Source organism: Rattus norvegicus, chromosome 10, assembly GCF_036323735.1.
Source record: "Rattus norvegicus strain BN/NHsdMcwi chromosome 10, GRCr8, whole genome shotgun sequence".
NCBI classification, from domain to species: domain Eukaryota; kingdom Metazoa; phylum Chordata; class Mammalia; order Rodentia; family Muridae; genus Rattus; species Rattus norvegicus.
Window position 1 is genome coordinate 59,274,678 of NC_086028.1, and position 23,025 is coordinate 59,297,702.

Consider the following 23,025-nt stretch of genomic DNA (forward strand, 5'->3'; position numbering starts at 1 on the left):
ATGGTCTCATACAAACATTGCCCCTTCATGTGAGATTTGAAGTCATTAATTCTCATCTTCATAATCTTCAGGCTATGAAACAGAAATTTCCCTATCTCTTTGACATTGGCACCAGGATTTTTTTAAAAAAAAGCAGTTCACTAGAAATGGAGTTTTTTGATGTAATATATGAATACACATGAAAAATTACCAACTTTTCTTTCTTCTTTCCCTCATGTTAGAGAAGAAAATTAAATGATCCCTAGTTATAAATCAATTCCAAATTAAGACAAAGTAAAATGAGAATTGTACAAAATGACTCTAAGAAATGTGTTCAGGGTCAAGATTACTCAGAAAATATAAATGGGTAGAAAATATACGGGGAGTTAAGAGAAAACCAAAATGTCAAAATCAATATGAGAGAACCTGTAAGCAAGGCTAGAAAAAAAGATTGCTGGTGAAGAAATTTTGTTGTTATCCAGTGTCATAAATCCATTAATTAAACTATTTCACATGACATACCCATGAACACAGAAATCAGGGTAATGTGATAAAATTTTGCAGCAATGTAAGGGAATAGAGTTTATATTATGCAGTAGCTCATCTCCTGTGAATTTCCAGGATTGCACATGCAAGGTAAGGAGGACATTGTAGACAGATATCAAAAACAATCGTTTCTACTTTTACAATTGCAACAAACCTCTTCTCCTTCATGTATTGTAGCATAGACTTCCCTGTAGGTTCTATGATGAGGGACAATATCTGATATAAAATATTAGCATCAATACATTTATTACATAAAATTAGATAACAATCCCAAGTACTGCCATTATAGAGAGATTTTCTTAATGCAGATGACTCTTATTAGGGTCCTTTTCACATCTCTGTTCCTCAGGCTGTAGATGAAGGGGTTCAGCATGGGAGAAACCACTGTGTACATCATAGCCATGGCAATCTCCTTCACAGTAGAATTATTACCTGATGGACATAAGTAGATACCAAAAATTGTCCCATAAAACAAGGTCACAACAGATAGATGAGAACCACAGGTGGAGAAGACCTTGTGGATGTCATGAATAGACGGAAACTTGAAAATGGAGAAGAAAATCCTTATATAGGACATAACAATAAGTAGGAATGGAATAATACTGATGAGTCCACCCAAGATATATATCATCATCTCATCAACGTAAGTGTCTGAACAGGACAACTTCAGAAGGGCAGAAATGTCACAGAAAAAGTGGAGAATCACATTCTTCTCACAAAAAGACAATCTAGCCATGAGTAGGGTATGCAGCAGGGCATGGGATGTTGTCAGCATCCATAGTAGTAGCACTAGTGAAGCACAGAGCTTGGTGCTCATGATGCTGGTGTAATGCAAGGGAAAGCAGATGGCCACATAGTGGTCATAGGCCATGACCACAAGAAGGAAGATTTCCATGTCTGCAAACACCATGAGGAAGTACATTTGTGTCAAGCAGCCTGCATAGGATATAGGTGGTACTTGGCTCTGCATGTTCTGAAGCAATTTGGGCATTGTGACAGAGGAAAAGCAGAGATCAGAGAAGGACAAGTTGCTGAGAAACAAGTACATGGGCATGTGGAGATGAGAGTCCAGTCGAACAAGGACAATGATTAGCAGGTTTCCCAGGATGGTAGTGAGGTACATGGCCAGGAATAGGGCATAGAACAGGAGATGATACTCTGATGGGATGGGCAGACCCAGGAGGAGGAACTCCAAGATCAAAGTTTGGTTGTTTCCAGTCATGCCACCAATGACTTTAAGAAAAAGAAAGTTACATTTCCTTAAACTCCCACTCATTGAGCCTTAATGAGATCATAGATCAATTCCACTTCTTTTTCTCATTTGCTTATTTAGAAAGAAGATTCTTTTATTGCTCACATTCTTTAGTTTTTATATTCTTTACCTCACGATGTCATGCAATAACCTAGGTCTATTTCTTTCCTCAGTTGGCATTAGTAGAGCATGAAATACAAACCAAATCCTATACATTCTGATGTTTCTCCTGCCAACAACCATATCCACATTTCAACACAAAGTGGTATACTTTGAGACATACATGGTATGTTGTATATTCTACAGTAATCAATCTTACTCTCATTAAAGTAATTGTTTCTACATTCATATATATTGTCTTTATTTTTTTTCCTTTTTTTTTCGGAGCTGGGGACCGAACCCAGGGCCTTGCGCTTCCTAGGCAAGTACTCTACCATTGAGCTAAATCCCCAACCCAATATATTGTCTTTATAATCATGTTGCTTTAGCATTTTCTACTATTCCAGTTTGACTTTTAATTGCTTCTGACATGAAAAATGCATTGACATTACTATTTCTTTCATTCCAGACTGAGACCTGTGCTCAAGTATAAGAAAAAATTTATATTAAATCCATAAAGTTACTCTTCTTCAATTTCCTAAGGATATAAAGTCACTAAACTTAACCTTTTAACATGAAATTTTATGCTCTGTTATTGACTGGAGAGATGCAATTGTGTATGTATTGAACTTATTCAAAAATGCAAAGAGCAATGCACTTTTTAATAATATTAATAACTAATATTTTATGCTTCGTATGATTCTACTATACTCATATTCATATGATATTCATATACATATTAATATGATTCTGCTGATAATGATGTAGGAAAATAAATACAATGAACATTTTAGAAAGTATCAGTTCATTTTAATTCCTCCCTTAATTTAATGTTCAGATATCCATAAGTAACCAAAGAGTTTGTATGGGAATTGATCTAAGTCATAAAATCAGCTTTGGTCATCTTATAGTTGTAAGTATGTCTATGAAGGTATTTTAATATTTTTTAATTTTTAAAATAGTTATTAACATATTAGAATGTAGTAACTCTGACATTTCAAAATGTGACAAGTCTTGTGTAAACAGTTAATAGAAAAAACAGAAAACTGAGAGTAATATAAGGGAAATTGTACACCTAACTGCTGAGACGTATTTATGGTCTGTGAATGAGTGGCGACCATGGTTTATTGTAGGCTTACAGATAGAGATTACAAAGCAAAGATCACTATGTGTTGTGGACCTAGTAGACTTTATTTTTACAATTGTAAAACTCACAATTTTTACCTGAATAGCATAGAAGACTGTCCATGGATATAGATCTAGCACTCATTATATGAACAGCTCACCTGGAATCTTCTGAACCACACTGACTCTGGTTTTCAAGTTGATACTCCATTTTATACAAGGACACTAAGGTAATGTGTCCTACTCTTGTCCATGGATTCCAGTAATGAGCAAGTACATGCACAGCTTGAAGTTGTAGACTTTTGAGCTCTTTTTACAGAAGATATCTTCAAAGTTTACTAATCTACCAAAGCTACAGACCTACTAAAAGAAGGCACAAACACTCTAGCATTGCCCCATTATTAGGTTGAAATGGGAAAAATGCCAGTAAGTAAATGTAATAAAGCCCATCATTAACAAAATTATTTTTGATGTAACTGTGGAGCAACATATTACTAAAATAACTCAAAGTTTTTCAAAGTATAAACATGGTGAAGAATATTATACCTGAAAACTGCCAGTCACGCTATCATAAAACTGTAAGTGAAAGACCTGTAGTTTGGAGGACAGTACGGTTTTTCCTAATAATTTATCTATGATGACGAAAGGTGTATTATAGTTCCTGCTCCAGACCCTGTCACCTTTATTCATTATCAGCACAGGAAAAAGCACCCTCTTCAGTCAACACCTTCTTACATGTCCCCTTCTAGCCATCTACGGACCCAAGGTACCCAAGGGCCTCTGCATCCCCAAGGAATCCCGATCTTGTGCAATTACCCAGGACCTATATACAGATAATTATTCAAATCACTGACAGGGAGGCAGATGATAGTCACAGATCACTCCTTAAAGTACTTAGTGGGAAAGTGTAAAAAAGAGAAAATCAGATGCATAATTAGCATTTTGACTGTTTATGAAATGAACAGGGTTTATGTGTTATCCAGGTTAGGATTTAGTAAATTAAGGACAAGCTGTTTAAAAACCACTGAAGAGATGTAAATGCTGTTTGGAAAGAGACTATCAATTTCTGGGAATGGAGTTGTTCTTCTGTTACTCTCTAAATTCTCTTGACACACATAGAATACCACTTCTTTAATTTCTTATCCTTGTGAGTTACACAGAGTTTCTGAATTTTAAGCATGATAATGATTTCTTTTTAATTCTTTCAAAATCAGCGTGATGTTTTTCTTCTTTTTTTACAACTTTTGATATATGCTTTTATTTTTTATCTTTTATTATTTTTCTACTTTCATTAAATCGAGTATTTCTTATTTACATTTCAATCGTTATTCCCTTTCCCGTTTTCCTCTCCGGCAGCCCCATAACCCCTCCAGCTCCTCTTCTATATGAGTGTTCCCCTCCCAATCCAACCCCCATTACCAACCCCCCAAGAATCCCCTACACTGGGGGTCCAGCCTTGCAGGACCAAGGGATTCCCCTTCCACTGGTGCCCCAACAAGGCTATTCACTGCTACCTATGCAGTTGGAGCCCTGGGTCAGTCCATGTATAGTCTTTGGGTAGTAGTTTAGTCCCTGGAAGCTCTGGTTGGTTGCATTGTTCTTATTATGGGGATGCAAGCCACCTCAGCTCTTTCAGTCCTTTAATTCCTCCAATGGGGGTCCTGTTCTCAGTTCAGTGGTTTGTTGCTGTCATTTACCTCTGTATTTGACATGTCCTGACTTTGTCTCTCAGAAGAGATCTATATCCAGTTCCTATCATCATGCACTTCTTAGCTTCATCTATCTTATATTTTATTATTTTTATTGTATTTTTGTAATTTACATTTCAAATATTATCCCCTTTCCCAGTGCCCTATCCATAACATGCCTTTCCCATTATCATCTCCCTTCTTCTATGAGGGTGTACCCCTCCCCAACCATCCACACCTTCCCACCATGCAGCCCTGACATTCCCCTACAGTGGGGATCCAGGCATGGCAGGACCAAGGACTTCTTCTCCCATTCGTGCCCAACAAACCCATCCTCTCCTACATATGCAGCTGGAGCCCTGAGTCTGTCCATGTGTACTCTTTGGGTAGTGATTTAGTTCCTGGGAGCTCAGGTTGGTTGGCCTTGTTGTTCTTATGGGGTTGCAAGCCCCTTCAGGTTCTTTAATCCTTTCTCTAATTTCTCTAATGGTGACATGGTTCTCAGTTCAATAGTTTGCTGCTAGCTTTCGCATCTGGATTTGTTATACTCTGGCTGAGCCTCTCAGGAGATAGCTATATCAGGCTCTGTCAGCATGCACTTGTTGGCATTAGCAATATTGTCTGAGTTTGGTGACTCTATGTGTATGGACTGGATCCCCAGTTGGGGCAGTCCCTAGATGGCAATTCTTTCAGTGTCTGCTATAAAATTAGTATCCATTACTCCTACCATGACTATTTTTGTTCCACCTTTTAAGAAGGACTGAAGCATCCACACTTTGGTCGTCCTTCTTCTTGGGCTTCATGTGTTGTGTGGATTATAACTTTCATAATTCGAGCTTTTGGGCTAATATCCACTTATTAGTGAGTGCATATTTTTTGTGATTGGGTTACCTCATCCAGGATGATGTTTTATAGTTCCATTCATTTGTCTATGAATTTCATGAAGTCACTGTTTTTCATAACTGAATAGTCTTCCATTGTGCAGATATAATACATTTACTGTATACACTCCACTGTTGAAAGGTATCTGGATTCTGTCCTGTTTCTGGCTATTATAAATAACTCTGCTATGAATATAGTGGAGTATGTGTCCTTGTTATATGTTGGAGCATCTTTTCGGTATATGCCCAGGAGTATAGTTGGAATATCAGGTAGTACTATGTCTAATTTTCTGAGAGAGTCCAGACTGATTTCCAGAGTTGCCCTGACCTGCCAGGCAGTCAGAGGAGGTTGGTGACCATCTAGGAGAGAATGGAGGACAAGAGACACGAAGAAGGATACCAAGACAAGAGCCTGATTAAGGCAACAATTTTTTCCCAAGGCTGAATTTGTACCATAGCAGGGGTAACAGAGGGAGGGGAAGTGGGAAATATTTATACAGTCCAAGGACACAGTGTTCTTGTGGTCAGGAAATCGGCTGATGTCAGCAGAATGTCAGAAATGTCACAAGTTTGTCATATCATTTGGCATCCTGACCGCCAGTTGTGTTTCTCAGAAAGGTCACAAGTTTGTCATATCATTAGGCATCCTGACCTATTAATGAACCCAGTCATCATACTTTCATTCTAGCATTTTTTCATTTTTATCTTACTTAACTCTAACTATAATATTAACATCAACAATGGAGGGTTTTAAGGGCATAGCTCCCAAAACAGAGTGGTTGTATCAACTACCAACATTGGAAGAGTGTTCCTCTTTCACCACATTTTTGCCAGCATCTGTTGTCACCTAAATTTTTTATCTTAGCCATTCTGAATGTTGTAAGGTGGAGTCTTAGGATTGTTTTGATTTACATTTCCCTAATGACTAAGGATCCTGAACATTTCTTTAGTTACTTCTAAGCCATTCGATATTTCTCAGCTGAGAATTCTTTGTTTAGCTCTGTACCCCTTTTAAAGTAGGGTTATTTGGCTCTCTAGAGTCTAACTTCCTGAGTTCTTTGTATATATTGGATATTAGCCCTCTATTGAATATGTAGGACTGGTAAAGATCATTTCCCTATCTGTTGGTTGCCATTTTATCCTAGTGACAGTATACTTTGCCTTACAAAAGATTTCCAATTTTATGAAGTCCATTTGTTTGTTCTTGATTTTAGAGCATAGCCATTGTTGTTCAGTTCAGGAAATTTTCCCCAGTGGCCATGTGTTCGAGGCTCTTCACCATTTTCTCTTCATTAGATTCAGTATATCTGGTTTTATGTGGATATCCTTGATCCACGTGGACTTGAGCTTTGTACAGGGTGATAAGAATGGATCAATTTGCATTCTTCTACATGTTGACTGGCTGTTGATCCAGCACCATTTATTGAAAATGCTATCTTCTTTTTCACAGGATGGTTTTAGATCATTAGTTAAATATCAAGTGACCATAGGTGTTTGAGTTCATTTCTGGATCTTCATTTCTATTCTATTGATCTACCTGCCTGTCTCTGTGTATGGTGATACAGCTTTTATCACTATTGCTCTGCAATTCAGTTTGAGGTCAGGGATGGTGTTTCTGCCAGAAGTTCTGTTATTGTTGAGTGTAGATTTTATTATCTGTGGTTTGTTGTTATACCAAATGAATTTGCAAATTGTTCTTTCTAACTCTATGAATAACTGAGTTGTATGTTTGATAGGGATTGCAATGAATCTGTAGATTGCTTTCGGCAAAATGGCCATTTTTACTATATTAATGCTGCCAATCAATGAGCACGGGAGATCTTTACACCTCTGAGCTCTTCTTCAATTTCTTTCTTTGGAGACTTGAAATTCTTGTCATACAGACTTTTACTAGCTTGTTTCGAGTCACACCAAGGTGTTTTATGTAATTTGTGACTACTGGGAAGGTTGTTGTTTCCCTAATTTCTTTCTCAGTCAGTTTATCCTTTGAGTATAGGAAGGTTATTGATTTGTTTGAGTTAAATTTATATCCCACAACATTGCTAAAGTTGTTTACCAGGCTTAGTAGTTCTGTGGTGGAACTGCTGGAGTCACTTAAGTGTACTATCATATCATCTGTAAATAATGATATTTTGACTTTGTCCTTTCCAAATTGTATCCCTTGTATATCCTTTTGTTGTCTGATTGTTCTGGCTAGGATTTCAAGTACTATGTTGAATCAGTAGAGAGAAAGTGGCCAGGCTTGTCTAGTACCTGATTTTAGTGGGATTGTTTCAACTTTCTCTCCATTTAGTTTGATGTTGGCTACTGATTTGTTGTATACAGTTTTTACTGTTTACCTTGAATTCTTGATGGTTCCATATCTTTTAACATGAAGGAGTGTTGAATTTGTCAAATGCTTTCTCAGTATCTAAGGAGATGGTCATGTGGTTTTTTTCTGTGTTTTTATATAGTGGATTATGTTGATGGATTTCCATATATTAAACCATCTTTGCATCCTTGGGATGAAGCCTACTTGACCATAATGGATACTCATTGATGTGTTCTTGGATTTCATTTGCAAGAATTGTATTGTGTATTTTTCTGTTGATATTCATAAGGAAAATTGGTCTGAATTCTATTTCCTTGTTGGGATATTGTGTGGTTTCGGTCGAAGTATAAGTGTGGCTTCAAAGAAGGAATTTGGTAGTGTTACTTCTGTTTCTATTTGGTGGAATATTTTGGACAGTATTGGTCCAAATATTGGTCTTCTGTGAAGGTCTTATAGAATTCTGAAGTAATCCCATCTGGTCTTGGACTTTTTATAGTTGGGAGACTTTTAATAACTGCCTCTATTTCTTTAAGAGTTATTGGACTGTTTCAAATTTGACTGTTTTATACATTGTCTGTGTGTGTGTGTGTTAGGTTTTTTTTGCTGCCTCTTTTGACACTAAGGCATTTGTATTTCTCTATCTTCCTAACTCAATTAAATTTAGATCTTCTTTCTTTTCCAATGTTTGAATTCTGTGGTATTAATTTCACTCTAAATTCTATTTTTGCTGTTTCCCCAACAATTTCAATATTTGCCATTTTCTAGGTATCAAGTTCAATGTACTTTTATATCTTGGAAATTACACACATTTATCATGGTGTAGAAAGGAACAATAAAAAGAACTAAACTATGTATATATTTCATTCTCTGATTTTAGTGATTTGAATAGGTATACTCCCCACCCAATTGATTCATGTATTGGAATGCTTGGATTGTACAGAATGGCATTAATAGGAAGTGTGGTCTTGTTAGAAGAAATATGTTATGGTAGAGGCAGGACTTGCAATCTCATATATATGTGGAAGCTATGTTATACTCAGTATAGCATTCAGTTTTCTCATGGCTGCATGTACAACACAGTCTCTGTCTTGATATCCTGCTTTCAGAAAAAAATATAGAACTCATGACTCCCCTTCCACAAAATATGGATGCACAATGACATACATTCTACCATGATGATAATGGCCTAAATTGCTGAAACTGTAAGTCACCCCAGTTAAATGTTGTGCTTTATAAAAGTAGCATTGGTCATGGTGTCTTTTCACAGCCAGAAAACACTAATATAGTGATTAGGCTATTAATAAGCAACATAATTGCTTGTGCTGAATTCCAGAGAATCTTAAAGTGCTTCATTACTACCCATCTACCAACATCATATGATACAAGTATGAAACTGAAAGACCCCCGGAGTGGGGAGACCCTCACTCAAGTCTCGGGATGACACAACCCCCCAAGAACTCACACAAGACCGTCCTTGTTGTAATTACATGAGGTTTATCGATAGCAACCAGTGCACTGGGGTCGAGACTCGTATCCCACGCAGGGGTAGTGGAGTTCGACCCCGAGAGGCTGGGAGAAGAGGTATTTAAAGGGAGAAACCACAACCCGAGGGGGCAGGAATGGCGTCATACAATAACAGTGAAAAATCACAAGGAAGAACTCTGCCCCCCAAGATTGTTTCCTAGGAGAAGCTGTCTCCTACTTTTCAGATTGTTTAACTTCATGGTCCGCTAGTTCCTAGGAGAAGTTGTTTCCTGCTTCTCAAGATTGTTCTCTAAGATTTATGGTCAGCTAGTTTCTGGGAGAAAGCTGTTGAGCTGGCCAATGTAGTTATCCATTCTATAGCCCTAGGAGAGGCTTCTTGGAACATACAATTCTTGGGCCTAACCTGTTTGGTTTTTTTTTCTGCTCTAAACTTTGTGTCTAAGGGGGCAACTTTAAAACTTTTATCTTTCAAAATGACATATTAAAATATTACCAAGCACTAAATAGTTTATTAACTTTTCTAAATACATCAACTTCCCTGTAACACATGTGAATACAATTTCAAATTACTCAGAATATTCTGATCAGGAATTAAAGCGAAGTACACAGCAATGTAATGTAGCATTAGGCTGCTATGTAAGCTTCATGTGAAGATTCATCTGAAATTCCCTATGAGGCATTAAAAATGGGAGAAAGCAGGGCTCCAGGAGTGCTGACACATAGGCTTACAGGAGGGTCATTCCACTCTCAGAGACAGCAAGACCAGCTAATATAAGAGACAACCAGATGGCGAAAGGCAACAAGTAAACCTAAGCAACATAAACCAAGACTACTTAGCATCATAAGAGCCCACTTCACCCAAAAAAAGCAATTTCTGGAAATCCCAAAACAACGAAAAAACAAGATTAGGATAAAAAATTACATCTCATGATGATTACAGAGGACTTTTAAAAAATGACATAAATAACTCCCTTAAAAAAATACGGAACAACACATTTAAAAAAGTAGAAGCTGTTTAAAAGGAAGCATAATAACCCTTAAAAATTACAGTAAAACATGACCAAACAGGTGTAAGAATTGAACAAAACCATTCAGTAACTACAAATGGAAATAGAAAAAATAAAGAAATCACAAAGGGAGAAAACCATGGAGACTGAAAACCTAGGAAAGAGATCAGGAGTCATAGATGTTGGGAGCGATGCCCTTGAAACCCTCCATTATTGTTGTTATTATTATGGTTAGAGGTAAGTATGACTGGGTTCATGGAAAATCCCCAACCAGCTGCAGAAGACTAATACAAATCTGGTGGTTAAGATGAATAATGAAATGATAAAGTTGTGACCTTGCTGAGAAATTCATCTGACGTCAAGATACCCAATGTGATGACCTGTAACCTTTCTGATAAACCAACATCGTGCTGACTAATAGATATGACAAACCTGTGACCTTTCTGACATCCTGTCAACATCAACCCGATTCCCTGACCACATGAATACTGTGTCCTTGGCCTGTGTAAATGTTTCATACTTCCCCCTCCCTCTGTTACCCCTGTTATGGTATAAATTCAGCCTTGGGAAAAATAAAATTGTCACCTTGATCAGACTTTTGTCTTGGCATTCTTCTTCACGTCCCTTGTCCCCTTCTCTTCCAGGTACCCTCAGCACCCTCGTTGACAAATGGCGCCCAACATAGGCCTGTTTGGAGGTCTCCTAGAGGAGAACGTCATCCCCTTAAATAGACAGGCCTGTCTTCCTTCTTTGTTGGAGCCTTTGCTCCCCCTCAGAGCCTTTGCTCCCAGCTTCTGGCAAACATGGACCTCCCGACCTTGGTTCAGAGGCTTGGTGTGTGTTTCTCCCTGGACCACACAGATCCCAATGGTGAGTGATGGGACAAGAATTCTACAGTCAGCTTTTGTGACAGGACTCAGGGAGTCATTCAAGACATGAAGAATGGGGTTAAGAAAAAAAAGATTTAAAGAAATTCTTAGACTTTGTAGGAAATACTTGTCCATAGTTCCCCTAGGAGGGAACAATTGATACAAAAGATAGTGCAGAGTTAATGATTGTTTTATGGATCCACTAACCCTGTTGCTGAAGTCTTCCCTCTGTAATGAATAAAAGTTGTGTGCTTTTTGGGTTTGAGGTTGCCTCTCCCTGCGTGGATGAGCAACCCCATGTACATGGATTAAAAATCTCATATCCTCATGCTATTGCAGAGGTCACTTTGTTAATCTGTGCTCTGTGGGTGGCGTTCCTGAGGTAAGGCCACTATGGGGTCTTACAACATTTTGGTGCATTGGCCACGAACTGTGCTCCCCAGACCACAATTGGTGAAGAGATCGGAGGTAAGCTTGAGCAAATCTGTGTTTTGTGTTCTGTGTTACTTTCTGTTTTGTCTCTGTGTCATGTTGTCTCGTCTTTGTTTCATGTTGTCTTGTGTTGTCTGCTTCTGCTGTCTGAAGGTTTCAAGTCCCTTCAAAGGGGGTTTCCCCCACGGAGAGGGTTTAGAGTCCCCTAGGTGGTCGCTGTGGGTCCCATGAGGGGCTTACGGCTGTGACAGGCAGAGATGGTAGTTGTCATGGGCCACAGGCCCTAGAGGATGCTCTAGGAGGAGAAAGAAATCTAGAGGATGCTCTAGAATCCCGTTGGGAGGTGGGATCAAATGATCCACCTCATCCCAGAAGCAGCTAAGGTTAAGCAGCAGTTTGGGCCAGGTGCCGAAGGTATCAGACATCATTGGTGCAAATCGCTTATAGGATGTCTTGTCTTGGTCTTGTGTGCCTAGTTTGTTTTCTGTGGTATTGTCAAGTGTCTTTTTGGCCTTTGTATCATTTTTGTACTTGGACTGACAACTGTGTTTGAAAGCATGGACTGACAACTGTATTTGAAATCATGGAACTGTTTGTTTTGTTTGTCAAGGAATTTTACTTGGTTCTCTTGATGCTTAACTTGGAAATAATTTGCTTGAGAGAAATTGTTGTCTGCCAGGGAGTTTTGTCTTTGTCTCTTGAACCTCGTCCCCAAAGAGAGATGCCCCTCCCTTTGCTCCCCTTGCCCAGTCAGTCTAGTTGCTGTTAACAGTTCATCACACATGGACTCCAGGTTATCGAGTGACCCTGTATGAAACAGGTATTAACAAGAACCTGCAAGCTTTGCCTTGGATCCTGAAGAAAATATCTCCTTGTTGCTTAGACATTCATAGCTTCTAAGCACAGAATGAGGAAGTGTGGGGCTAAGGGTGGCAGGCGAATGGGCCTGCTAGCAAGCTAGCTGCAGGCTGCACACAGGCAGCAGAGCAGCTCAGGCCAAGTCGGCGTAAGAGGAGTTTCAAGGTGATGAGGCCATCTGAGGCTGTCTCTTTGACAGCAAAAAGATAGTGGAAAGTTAGTAATTATTTTAAAGACTATTATGAGACTTTTGGCCCTGAAAAAAATTCCAGTTGCTGCCTTCAGTGGCCAGACCTTCAACACTTGCTCACAGAAGAAGAGCATTCATTAAGAGTTCTTTGAGGGAACCTGCCTTATCTGCTGGCCCTAGTCCAAGAGAGGAGTTGATCTCCAGCATTAAGTCACCTTCCCCATTAGTCATCAGTGACATAAAGAGTGCCTCTGATCCTATTCCCACAACAGTCAGTTCCTGCTCCTGTGGTCAAAATGCCCCAGGTTAGGGGGCAGAGGAGTCCCTAAAGTAGTTTCAGAAAGAGTCTGCAGCAGACTAAGAGGAACTTTGCTTTGCCAGACATAACAGGCTTTACTCTAGGATGATAAGAGGAGAAAGTCTTGGCAACCGCTCTTAGCTACTCCAACTAGAGGCTGTGGCCAAGGTCAGGATCAATGTTTTCTTTTACATGGCCCTCTAACCCAGTGAGACAGCTTGGTGAAGGGCTAATACTGCAGTCCTGGAATTCAGAGGCACAGGGGAGGGTTGTAGTTCTATTAAAAGTAAGTATTAACAATATCTTTATTGGATGTAAGAGGCAGGAAGCCCAACTCAATTGTGACACCTGCCTAAGGAATGACAGTGGTAAGAGTCCTTATAGCCACAGGCAAGCCAGTTATCTCTGACTGTAGCTTACTCTCTGATACCTGAGGCTTTAATCAGATCACACACCCCTGGGTGAGCCTCCTTCGATACTCAGATGCTATTTTCTCCTGGTCTCTTGACTCAAGGTTGCCAGACATGTATGACAGCCTGGAAAAAACTTCACCCCAATAGCGGACAAACCATACAATTCTTTTTCAGTCACTTGGCATCTAGCACCCAGGTCCTAACCATCTCCCCATCCTTTTGTTATTAGTTCTTAATGGAAGCCTAGTGTCCTTTGGAGGCTGGGTCTCTTGAGAGGCATAGCCACTGAGCTGACACTGAAGGGAGGTACTCCTTAAGGGAGAATCTAAGTCCAGAGAGACAGCCGGTAACAGACCAGCTGCCCCTCTGCTCACCTTTCTGTTTCACAGGCATAAAGCTTGAGCTCATTTTTGCACTGGCCCTTTTGTCATAAGATAGCTTCCTTATTTAGCTGTGTGACTGAATGCTATTTGCCATCTGATATGATTGTTCCAACAGCTCTCAAATGGCCACCCCCTAGCTTTCTTGCCTGGTCCCATTCCCTTGTTCTTAAGAATTTTATCACCTAATACACTGTTTTTTTGACTTATAATACCTCCTGTCCTGCTAATATGCATGTCCCAGATTCCCGTTGTGAAGGTTCTAATTCTAAAGCAAGGGGATGGTGCATTCCCCTAAATATTAAATTTAACCAGGATTGGACATGTGGATATACTTTGAGTCTTACAATGTTTCAACCAGATGCTGATACAGGGATTATAGTTATCATAAAATTGTTAAAAAGAGCCTGTACATTCCTACTCCCTGGCTTCTGGGTGCTCATCTCAAGAAGGAGCCCAGGGAGGCACTGAACAAGGAGCAGGGAGCATGCAACTTCGTCTACAGCCTGCACTCAATCAAGAGGAGCTACTTGCTCAAAGAACTGCACCACCTTGAGTTCATTGCCATCACACAAGAAAAATTGGGCCAGATTGGATAAACTACATTAAAATATTGGGTTTTAGGGGTTAGGAGGAACAATCTTGCCATGAGCACTGAAAGCAGCATTGCACGGAATGTGGTTAACATCCACAATGGCAGCAATAGACTAGCTGAGTGTAGAAAGCCTGTGTAATGAAAGGGGAAGCAGATGGTCACATTCTGCTCATTGGCCATAACTCAAGCATAAAATTCTCCATATCTCCATTAAAAATATATTTGTTTCAGACCACCCACATGGGGAATGGATGTGTACTGACTCTGAATGTTCTGAAGCAATTTGGGCATTGCAAAAGAGGAAAAGCAGAGGTCAGAAAAGGGCAAGTTGCTGATTAACAAGTAAATGAATGTGTGGAGATAGGTCAGGTGAATGAATGCCTTAGTTATGGATTTATGGCTGTAAACAAACACTATGACCAAAGCAACACTTCTAAAGACAACATTCAATTTATGCTGGCTTACGGGTCCAGAGATTCAGTCCATTATCATCAAGGAAAGAATATGGTAGCATCCATATTCTTGGTACAGGAGAAGCTGAGTGTTTTACATCTTCATCTGAAGGCTGCTAACAGAATATTGGCTTCCATGCAGCTAGGATGAGGGTATTGAAGCCCATTCCCAAAGTGACACATCTACTTCAACATGGCCACACCTTCTAATAGTGCCAGTCCCTGGACCATGCTTATACAAACCATCACAATGAGGATGTGGATGATGAGGTTACCCAGGACAGTAGTAAGGTGCATAGCCAGGAACAAGGGATAAAACAAGTGCTGATGCAAAGGGGAATGAGTAGGCACAGGAGAAGGATCACTAAGATCAAAGTTAGGATGGTTCTAGTCAATATCTGCCCCTAATAAGTTTATGAAAAATTGTTTCTTAAATTCCAAATGTTTGAGCCTATATGAGATCATAAAGCAATTCTACTCTACCTTATTTATTTGCTTAGAAATAATTGTCTGTTTTTCATATAGTTTGTATTTTTTATTCTTTGTTTTAATATGGCATGGAATAACCTTGTATATTCATTTTTTCAGTTGTCTTTCATAGATGATGATATACAGGAGCAGTCCCTTATACTCTGCTGACCTCCCTAATTCCCATTAAATATAGCTTTTTATTTTTTTTATTTTTTTATGTTTTAGCTTCATCAATCTTATTTAATTTGGTGAATATATATATATATACATATATATATATACATATATATACATATATATATATATATATATATATATATATATATATATATATATATATATATATATCACATGTGGGGCAGGCTCTGAATGGCCTTTCCTTGAGTTGCTGCTCTAAACTTTGTTTCCATATCCCCTCCTATGGGTATTTTCCCCCTTTTAAGAAGGAGTAGGAGCATGATATTTTGGTCATCCTTCTAGAGCTTCCTGTGGTTTGTGGATTGCATCTTGGGAAAATTGAGCGACTAATATCCACTTATCAATGCGTGCATATCAAGTTGCATATCAAGTGTCTTTTTCTGTGATTGAGTTACCTCACTCAAGATGATATTTTCTAGTTCTTTCCATTTGCCTATGAATTTCATGAAGTCATTGTTTTTGATAGCTGAGTAGTACTCCATTATGTAGATGTGCCATGTTTTTTTTAATCCATTCCTCTGTTGAAGAGCATTTGGGTTATTTCCAGCTTCTGGCTATTATAAATTAGGCTGCTATGAACATAGTGGAGCACGTGTCTTTGTTGTATGTTGGTGCATCTTTTGGGTATATGCCCAAGAGAGGTATAGCTGGGTCCTCAGGTAGTAGAATGTCCAATATTCTGAGGAACCTCCAGACCGATTTCCAGAGTGTTTGTACCAGTCTGCAATCCCACCAACAATGGAGAAGTGTTCCTTTTTCTCCACTTCCTCTCAAGCATCTGCTGTCATCTGAGTTTTTTATTTAGCCATTCCGACTGTTCTGAGGTGGAATCTCAGTGTTGTTTTGATTTGCATTTCCCTGAAGACTAAAGATGTTGAACATTTCTTTAGGTGCTTTTTGGCCATTCAATAATCCTCAGCTGAGAATGTTTTGTTTAGCTCTGTACCCCATTTTTAATAGGGTTATCTGGCTATCTGGAATCTAACTTCTTGAGTTCTTTGTATATTTTGGATACTAGCCCTCTATCAGATGTAGGATACTTTTATAGAAGCTGAAAGAAAAAGTCATACACTTTAAAGTGTTATTTTACCATTTAAATATCAGCCTTAACTGTCACTTCAAACTACAGAATTCACTACCTCATTTTTACTAATTATCTTCCTTCTTGTCTAACATACACTCACTCTCTCACACACACACACACACACACACACACACACACACACACACAGAGGCATCTAATGCTCAGTGAATCCCAAGAGAAATTTTCTCTCTTTTTTGAAACCACTCATCCACTTCTCTTGTTTCTCATATTAAAAGTAATTCAGGACCAAGTATATGAGCTCAATGGCATTCTTTCTTACCTTCCTCCACGTAGCACACCCTACAGAGTCTGATCATCATCCTTTTCTTATCCAGGCATTTAAAATCTACCAATCATATTCTTAGAAATTGATGCCAACTTCTCTTGCCTGAAATATTTAAGTCACTCCGCCCTATGTCCATGGCTCAACCTGTTTCTTCAAGGTGTTTAGCAGCTGAAGGTATACTGAGATAGTAATGCAGTTCTTTCTTGATTCATTCCTCAGTTGACTAACTTGTTCTTAAGAAAAACATTCCTATCATGTGAACAAATAATGCTTGCTTACCCAACTTGTACCAACCTCGACAGCATAATATGGCCTCACATGGTACCTGCATTCTTCTTTTAACAATGCCATACTTCAAATTAAAATTTGTACTTCCAACATTTCAGATTTTACATACTTCCCTATCACATTCCCTCCTTTGTGTCTGATGTGTCTTATCCCAGTTATATTTCCACTATATAATATGCCCCATTCTCATGTCCCTACACACATAGTAAGAGCTGCAACCATGTACTCACAATATTGTGTCCTAATGCCAAATATGTCAATGGCCCTGATCTCTAGTTTATAGCTATGTTGCAGAGAGTAAGAAATTGAAGAAGACCTCAGAAGATGGAAAGATCTCCCATGCTCATGGATTGGCAGGATTAATATAGTAAAAATGACCATTTTCCAAAAGCGATCTACAGATTCAATGCAATCCCCATCAAAATACCAGTCCAATTCTTCAAAGAGTTATAAAAAGAAAGGTAGTTATTTAGTCACTTTATTCTGAGTTTTGTGAAAATTTAATGTTCTCTCAAAGTATTTATTTTTATTAATTGCAAATTTTTAGCCGTATACAATCAATTTTCACCATACCTTTCACAGTATCTTCTCTCCAATTCTTTACCCTCTTCCCCTGTACATCTCTCTTATAAACAAAGGCCATTATTGTTAATAGTTATTAATAATTATTGTTAATATATTATCATTATTAACATCATTTTATAACTCAGAGTCCAATTAGTGTTTCCCCTATGTACATGACTGTGGGTTATCAAATAGTATGTGGGCAACCTGACAATTTCCACCTTGTCCACAGAAAAAGAGACTCTCCCTCTCCAAGTATCTGTCAACTTCAAGAGCTCCTCATCCAGGAGTGGAGCAGTAGGATCCTTCCCACTTCTATGCTGGATTATTTTAAATTTTAAAATAGAATTACATCACCCCTTTTCATCCATTCTTCTGTAATACTCCTTCTATATCTGGCACCTATCCAAAATTCACAGCTTCCTGTTCTTTAATCTATGTTGTTACACATGCACATAAGCAAATCTACATATAAATACAATTTATTGAGCTCATTTACCATTCCTACATGTATATGCATCTAGGACTAAACACTTGGATTGGATGACCCATCTGGGAGCTCAACACTGCAGAACAAGAATGCTTCCTCTCTCTACAATCATCAATTACCCATAACTCTTCATCTAGAAGTAGGATGAATCAATCCAACTGGACATTTTCACTGGCTTGATCTTGGAGTTTTATTCAAGGGACCACCATCCCTGTAAGTATATTTTTGCAACAGTTTTGCCATCACAGTGTTCAGCATCTCAGAGTTCTTCACTCCACCCGCCTCCTCTTTGAAACTGTCTACCTCTTCATCCATGATGCTCTCTGGAACTTGGAGGAGGGATGGTTCAGATAAGATCACTTCCACAGATACATATCATAATCTCAGGTATTGAACATTTATGTGACTCAGATTAGACAAAGGCAAAATTATAAATATAAAGAAGTCCATGATATTTTGAATGAAATTTCACTATGAAATATCTGCTCTTTACATTTGTTAATTTGTATGTAAATTAACCTACCCAGCTGCATGCATCAATAATTCACTCTTTTGTTGTTGAATAATATTCCACTGTATGAGTATAGTTCATTTTATTTATCTGATCATCATTTGATTGATCATTCTATATGTGATCATTAAAAATTGTATTTGTATGAATAATGAAAACAAAACCAATTATTTGAATCCCACAACTTGTTGTAGCTGTATATCCAGGCAAATAACTTCTCATTCATATGGTAACTTTATGCTCAATATTTCACAGGCTCATTTGAGAGTTCCATCCCAAAAAGGGTCTCACTCTTCATCTCAGGATGACCTCACATGGTCTCACTTTGTACCTCAGGCTGACCTCAGAGGTTACACTGTGAAGAGAGCAAGGTTAACATCATGGGTTTCATTGTGCAGTGAAGCTGATTTACAGAGTCACCCTGTGCAGCTGGCCTGGCCTCACATTTACATTTATGATTCTGCCTGAGCTGCATGTGTGCTGGGATCACAGGCATATTATCACACCTGACTTGATTTTTAACATTTTTGTTCAATGCTTCTGTTAATTTCTCTTTTTCCTAACTACTCTTCTCTTAAACGATTTCCATTCCCACATAGTCCATCTTCAACATAATATATGGTATCCATCGCATTATATTATTGTTAAAACAATTTTATGTTTTTATGTGTAAGCTAAATTTTGGAAAATATTTAAATATTCTGACATTCTAGGCTGTATTTTTGCACTGTGGTGTTTCTTTGTATTATTCAGCAGAGCTTTTGGTTTCAATATATAGCTATTGTACATAAGATTATTGCTATTGAATATAGAATTTTTATACCTTTAAACTGTGTTTTTCATGTGAAGAGGAAAAATACTTATATTTTTCTGTGTGTCCCTGATAATTCTATTATACTGTGACAATGATATTTCAGAGTTTAGTCTAGACAATAGCAGGTACAATATTAACTACATAATAACTAAAACACTAAATGTTATAAAATAATATTCAATTAAAAGATAAAATTCAAAATTCTATGAGCTATTATCCACTTTTGTAAGTGTGCGTGTGTGTCTGTGTGTGAGTGGAGAGAGAGAGAGAGAGAGAGAGAGAGAGAGAGAGAGAGAGAGAGAGAGAGGTTATGTAGCTTGATGGGTGGTAGATGACAACATAGTTCAAGAAAGAGGATAAAGTATGAAGAGAAGACTGTGTGGAAACAAGAGAGCTCAAGGTATGCATATTTCTGTTGATTAAACAGAAGCTCAAGTGAGTATATTCCCCAGGCACTCAGAAGCCATTACAGATGGGACTGACTTCACATGAAGATAATGTGGTAGGGGATAGGGGTCACAACTGGATTTGGGTGTCACCAACTACCAAGGACAACTGAGGAAATGAATGGACCAAAGTTATTACATGCCATACTCTCAAAAAATATAAAAAAGAAAAATTCTTACTATAGTAATGAGACAAAAAAGTGGAATTCTTCTATGGTCTCAATCAAACATTGCCCCTTTGTGTGAGATGAGAAGTCATTTAGCTTCATAATCTTCAGGCTATGAAACAGAAATTTCTCTACCTCTTTGAGATTGGTGCAAGGGTTAGAAAAAGCAATTCACTAGAAATGGAGGTTTTGAATACACATGAAAAATTACCAACTCTTTCTTTCTTCTTTCCCTCATCTTAGAAAAGAAAATTAAAGGATCCCTAGTTAAAAATCAATTCAAAATTAAAACAGAATGAAATGGAAATTGGACAAAATGATTCTAACAAATTTGTTCAGGGTAAAAATTAATCAGAAAATATAAATTGATAGAAAGTATATGGGGAGTTAAGAGAAAACTGAAATGTTAAAATCAACATGAAAGAACCTGTAAGGAAGACTAGAAAAAAAGATTGCTGGTGAAGAAATTTTGTTATTATGCAGTGTCATAAATCCATTAATAAAAATATTTCAACTGATATATCCATGAACACAGAAATCAGGGTAACATGATAAAATTTTTCAGCAATGAAAGTGAACAGAGATCATACTACACAGTATCTCAATCCACTGAAAAGTTCTAGAATTGTATATGTAAGGTAAAGAGGACATTGTAGACAGATATCACAAACAATCTTTTCCACTTTGACAGTTGCATCAAATCTCTTCTCCTTCCCTTGTAGATTCTATTATGAAGGACAATATCTGATATAAAATATTAACATCAATATTTTTATTACATAAAACTAGATAACAATCCAAAGTACTGCCATTACAGAGAGATTTTCTTAGTGCAAATGACTCTTATTAGGGCCCTTTTCATGTCTCTGTTCCTCAGGCTGTAGATGAAGGGGTTCAGCATAGGAGTCACCACTGTGTACATCATAGCCATGGCAATTTCCTTCACAGTAGAATTATTACCTGATGGACATAAGTAGAGACCAAAAATTGTCCCATGAAACAAGGTCACCACAGACAGATGGGAACCACAGGTGGAGAAGACCTTGTGGATGTCCTGAATAGATGGAAACTTGAAAATGGAGAAGAAAATCCTTACATAGGACATAACAATAAATAGGAATGGAATAACACTGATGAGTCCACCCAAGATATACATCATCATCTCATTAACATAAGTGTCTGAGCAGGACAACTTCAGAAGAGCAGTAATGTCACAGAAAAAGTGGAGAATCACATTCTTCTCACAAAAAGACAATCTAGCCAGGAGTAGGGTATGCAGCAGGGCATGGGATGTCGTCAGCATCCATAGTAGTATCAGTAGTGAAGCACAAACCTTGGTGCTCATGATGGTGGTGTAATGCAAAGGAAAGCAGATGGCCACATAGTGGTCATAGGCCATGACCACAAGAAGGAAGCTCTCCATGTCTGCAAAAACCATAAAGAAATACAGCTGTGTCAGGCAGCCTGCATAGGATATAGATAGTACTTGGCTCTGCATGTTCTGAAGCAATTTGGGCATTGTGACAGAGGAAAAGCAGAGGTCAGAGAAGGACAAGTTGCTGAGAAACAAGTACATGGGCATGTGGAGATGGGAGTCCAGTCGAACAAGGACAATGATTAGCAGGTTTCCCAGGATGGTGGTGAGGTACATGGCCAGGAATAGGGCATAGAACAGGAGATGATACTCTGTTGGGATGGGCAGACCCAGAAGGAGGAACTCCAAGATCATAGTTTGGTTATTTCCAGTCATGCCACCAATGACTTTAAGGGAAAGAAAGTTACATTTCCTTAAACTCCCAGTTATTGAGCCTCTATGAGATCATAGATCAATTCCACTCCTTTGTCTCATTTGTTTATTTAGAAATAAGTTTCTTTTACTACTCACATTCTTTAGTTTTTATATTCTTTACATCACTGTGTCATGCAATAATCTTGGTCTATTTCCTTCCTCAGTTGGCATTGGTATAGCATGACGTACAAACCAAATCCTATACATTCTGCTGTTCCTCCTGTCAACATCCATATCCACATTTCAAATAAAAGGGATATGGTTTGAGACACACATGGCATGCTGTATACTTACTCTACAGTAATTTATCTTACACTCATCAAAATAACTGTCTCTACATTAATATATTTTAGTTCTTTATACATATGTTGCCTTAGCATTCTCTACTATTCTAGTCAGACTTAGCACATTTTATAGCTTCTGATATGAAAAATATATTAGCATTACTATTTCCTTCATTCCTGCCTGAGACCTGAATTCAAATATAAGGAAAATTTTATGTTAAATACATAAAGTTACTTTTCTTCAATTTCTTCAGAATATAATGTCACTAAACTTAACCTTTTAACATAAAATTTCATACTCTGTAATTACCTGGAGCAATGCAATCATATATTAATTTAACATATTCACAAATGCAAAGTACAATGCAGGATTTAATAATATTAATATCTTATACTTTATGCTTCATATGAATATATTGTACTCATATTCATGTGATATTCATATCCATATTAATATGATTCTGCTGATGATGTAGGAAAATAAATACAATGATCATTTTATAAAGTATCAGTTAATTTTAATCCCTCCCTTGATTTCATGTTCAGATATCCATAACAAATAGAGTTTTTATGGGAATTGGTCTAAGTCTTAAAATCAGTTTTGGTTAACTATAAAGGTATTTTACTATGTATTAAGTTTTAAAATATTTATTAATATATCAGATGGAAATAACTCTGACATTTCAAAGTGTGAAAGCCTCATGAAAGCAGTTAACATTAAAAAATAAAACAGAGTAATAAAAGGGAAATTGTACACCTAATGGCTGAGACTC

At 37.8% G+C, this 23,025-nt stretch overlaps 2 protein-coding genes and 1 pseudogene across 2 annotated transcripts; all 3 read right to left on the reverse strand.

The window, feature by feature from the left end:
- Positions 1 to 808: 808 nt before the first annotated feature.
- Positions 809 to 1,747, reverse strand: Or1e35 (olfactory receptor family 1 subfamily E member 35). Its single transcript, NM_001408682.1, has one exon. The coding sequence runs from the start codon at positions 1,745 to 1,747 to the stop codon at positions 809 to 811; it is 939 nt and encodes a 312-aa protein (NP_001395611.1).
- Positions 14,326 to 14,786, reverse strand: Or1y1-ps1 (olfactory receptor family 1 subfamily Y member 1, pseudogene 1; annotated as a pseudogene).
- Positions 20,991 to 21,929, reverse strand: Or1e35b (olfactory receptor family 1 subfamily E member 35B). Its single transcript, NM_001000495.1, has one exon. The coding sequence runs from the start codon at positions 21,927 to 21,929 to the stop codon at positions 20,991 to 20,993; it is 939 nt and encodes a 312-aa protein (NP_001000495.1).
- Positions 21,930 to 23,025: the final 1,096 nt, after the last annotated feature.